The sequence below is a fragment of the Penaeus chinensis genome, chromosome 31 (genome assembly GCF_019202785.1).
Source record: "Penaeus chinensis breed Huanghai No. 1 chromosome 31, ASM1920278v2, whole genome shotgun sequence".
Lineage (NCBI taxonomy): Eukaryota > Metazoa > Arthropoda > Malacostraca > Decapoda > Penaeidae > Penaeus > Penaeus chinensis.
In genome coordinates this window covers 20,744,117-20,746,616 of record NC_061849.1, presented here as the reverse complement: position 1 = coordinate 20,746,616, position 2,500 = coordinate 20,744,117, and the positions used below count along the sequence as shown (strand labels likewise).

The 2,500-nt window shown below is 33.4% G+C and overlaps 2 protein-coding genes across 2 annotated transcripts in view; one reads left to right on the top strand and one right to left on the bottom strand.

Annotated features, from left to right (window-relative positions):
• Positions 1 to 2,500, bottom strand: part of LOC125041654 — a 51,378-nt gene that overhangs the window by 36,487 nt on the left and 12,391 nt on the right. The gene's annotated exons all lie outside the window — the stretch shown is intronic.
• LOC125041653 (mucin-1-like) overlaps positions 1 to 2,500 on the top strand; it is a 9,286-nt gene that overhangs the window by 5,073 nt on the left and 1,713 nt on the right. The window contains exon 2 of the mRNA XM_047636793.1: positions 2,080 to 2,500. This exon is cut by the window's right edge and continues 983 nt beyond it. Coding sequence (XP_047492749.1) covers positions 2,102 to 2,500 — 399 coding nt within the window. The 5' untranslated portion in view covers positions 2,080 to 2,101. The remainder of the gene's footprint in view (positions 1 to 2,079) is intronic.

Here is a 2,500-nt window from a genome sequence, read left to right as displayed (position 1 = left end):
ATATATATATATATATATATATATATATATATATATATATATATATATATATATATATATATATATATATATATATATATATATATATATATATATATATATATATATATATATATATATATATATATATATATATATATATATATATATATATATATATATATATATATATATATATATATATATATATATATATATATATATATATATATATATATATATATATATATATATATATATATATATATATATATATATATATATATATATATATATATATATATATATATATATATATATATATATATATATATATATATATATATATATATATATATATATATATATATATATATATATATATATATATATATATATATATATATATATATATATATATATATATATATATATATATATATATATATATATATATATATATATATATATATATATATATATATATATATATATATATATATATATATATATATATATATATATATATATATATATATATATATATATATATATATATATATATATATATATATATATATATATATATATATATATATATATATATATATATATATATATATATATATATATATATATATATATATATATATATATATATATATATATATATATATATATATATATATATATATATATATATATATATATATATATATATATATAATGTGTGTGTATGTTTATGTGTATGTACATGTGCATTTGTATGTGTGTGTACGTGTGCGTGTGGGTATGCGCGTGTGTTGTATGTAAATATACGTTTGCACACGCGCATGTCTGTGTGTTTTAGTGTTCATTGATCCACATTGTAATACATCAAACCTCTTAATACGAATGACAGGCGATCACTCTCCCCATATGAGACCTAAAGAAAGCTCAAAGCAAAGAGTAGTCGTTCGAGGCCGCCCACACACGCCCATCACATGTGGGTGAGCAAGCGTAGCCGAGCCGTCATATATATTAATCTTTTACTTTCACTTGCGAGTCTTTTTTTTATCTCTCCGTGCATGCAAAGGGCCTGAGGGTGCTTTGCATGCATGTTTGGGGGTTCATGCAGGAGGGGGGAGGGAGAAGGGAGGGAGGGGGTAGGGGGTAGGAAGTAGTGGGGTAGGGGGTAGGGGAAGGAGGGGTAGGGGGAAGGGGGAAGAGAGGGGGGAGGGGGAAGGGAGGGGGAGGGGGAAGGGAGGGGGGGAAGAGAGGGGGGAAGAGAGGGGGGAAAAAGAAAAGAGGGAAGGGGAAGAGAGAGAAAGAGTGAGAAGGTTGGGAGGAGAGATGAAGGAAAGAGAGAGGGGAAACAGTGATAGGCTGAGAGAGAGAGAGAGAGAGGAAGAGAAAGAGAAAGAAAAAGATAAAATAAGAGAAAGAAAGAGAGAAGAGAGAGAGAGAAAACTCCTAAAAGAAGAAAGATATATTTTGAAACAGAGGAAGTATGTAAGTAAAGGATCAGACCTTACATCCATAACCTTAAGCATCAATTTCACCATCACCATTACCACCATCACCATCACCATCACCATCACCATCACCACCACCACCACCACCATCATCATCATCATCATCATCATCATCATCATCATCATCATCATCATCATCATCATCATCATCATCTTCATCTTCATCTTCATCTTCATCTTCATCTTTAATAACCCTAATATTTATTAATACTGCTTTTAGAGTTCTATTTGTTGTGTTAATTACGGATTTCCAAATATCGAATTTTGTAATAAAGTTCCGCTGATAAATTGTACTTTTAAATAGGCGGGAATATACTTCTGGGTAGAGAAATGGCGATAAATAGCCAAATTTCAACCATCTTAAAGCTTATTGTTATTCTTGCTTAAGATACGCAATTGCAAAGTAATTAAATTTTCCTTTTTAATATAATCTCAAAACAGTTCATATTTTTATAGATGTTTTTGTGTTGTTATTCATAATCTAAAGCGTTCATGTATACAGATAATCTCTTGATTTTTCATATAATTTCAAGACAAATCACCTTTTATAAATGATCTCTGTTACTGATCGTCCCTCCCTCAACAGGACATGCCACAACGCCACCATCATGGCAGCTCCTCCGCCCTCACCCGAGCACACGCCTCCTCCGTCGCCGTCAGCGTCCCCTTCGTCGTCAGATGAAGTCACCTCCCGCGCGATGCCGTCCAGCTCCCCGGGGTCGCAGTCTCCCTCGTCGACCTCAGCCTTTTCGCCCGCGGAGGCGTCGGTTCCCTCGCCCTCCGCTGCGGCGTCGACAGAACCCACCTCGACGACCTTGTCAAATAGCTTTAACCTCCCTGTGGCCTCCAGCCGTGGCGCTGAAGGGGACGCAGCAGACGCGTCTCCAAGTTCTTCCAAAGCGGGCTTGGACTCCCCTCCCTACGCTGAAATGTCCAGTTCCTCCACCCAAGCTGCCTTCGAAGTATCCAGCTCTAACCTGGGCCTCGACGCGCCCTCCTTCTGTGAT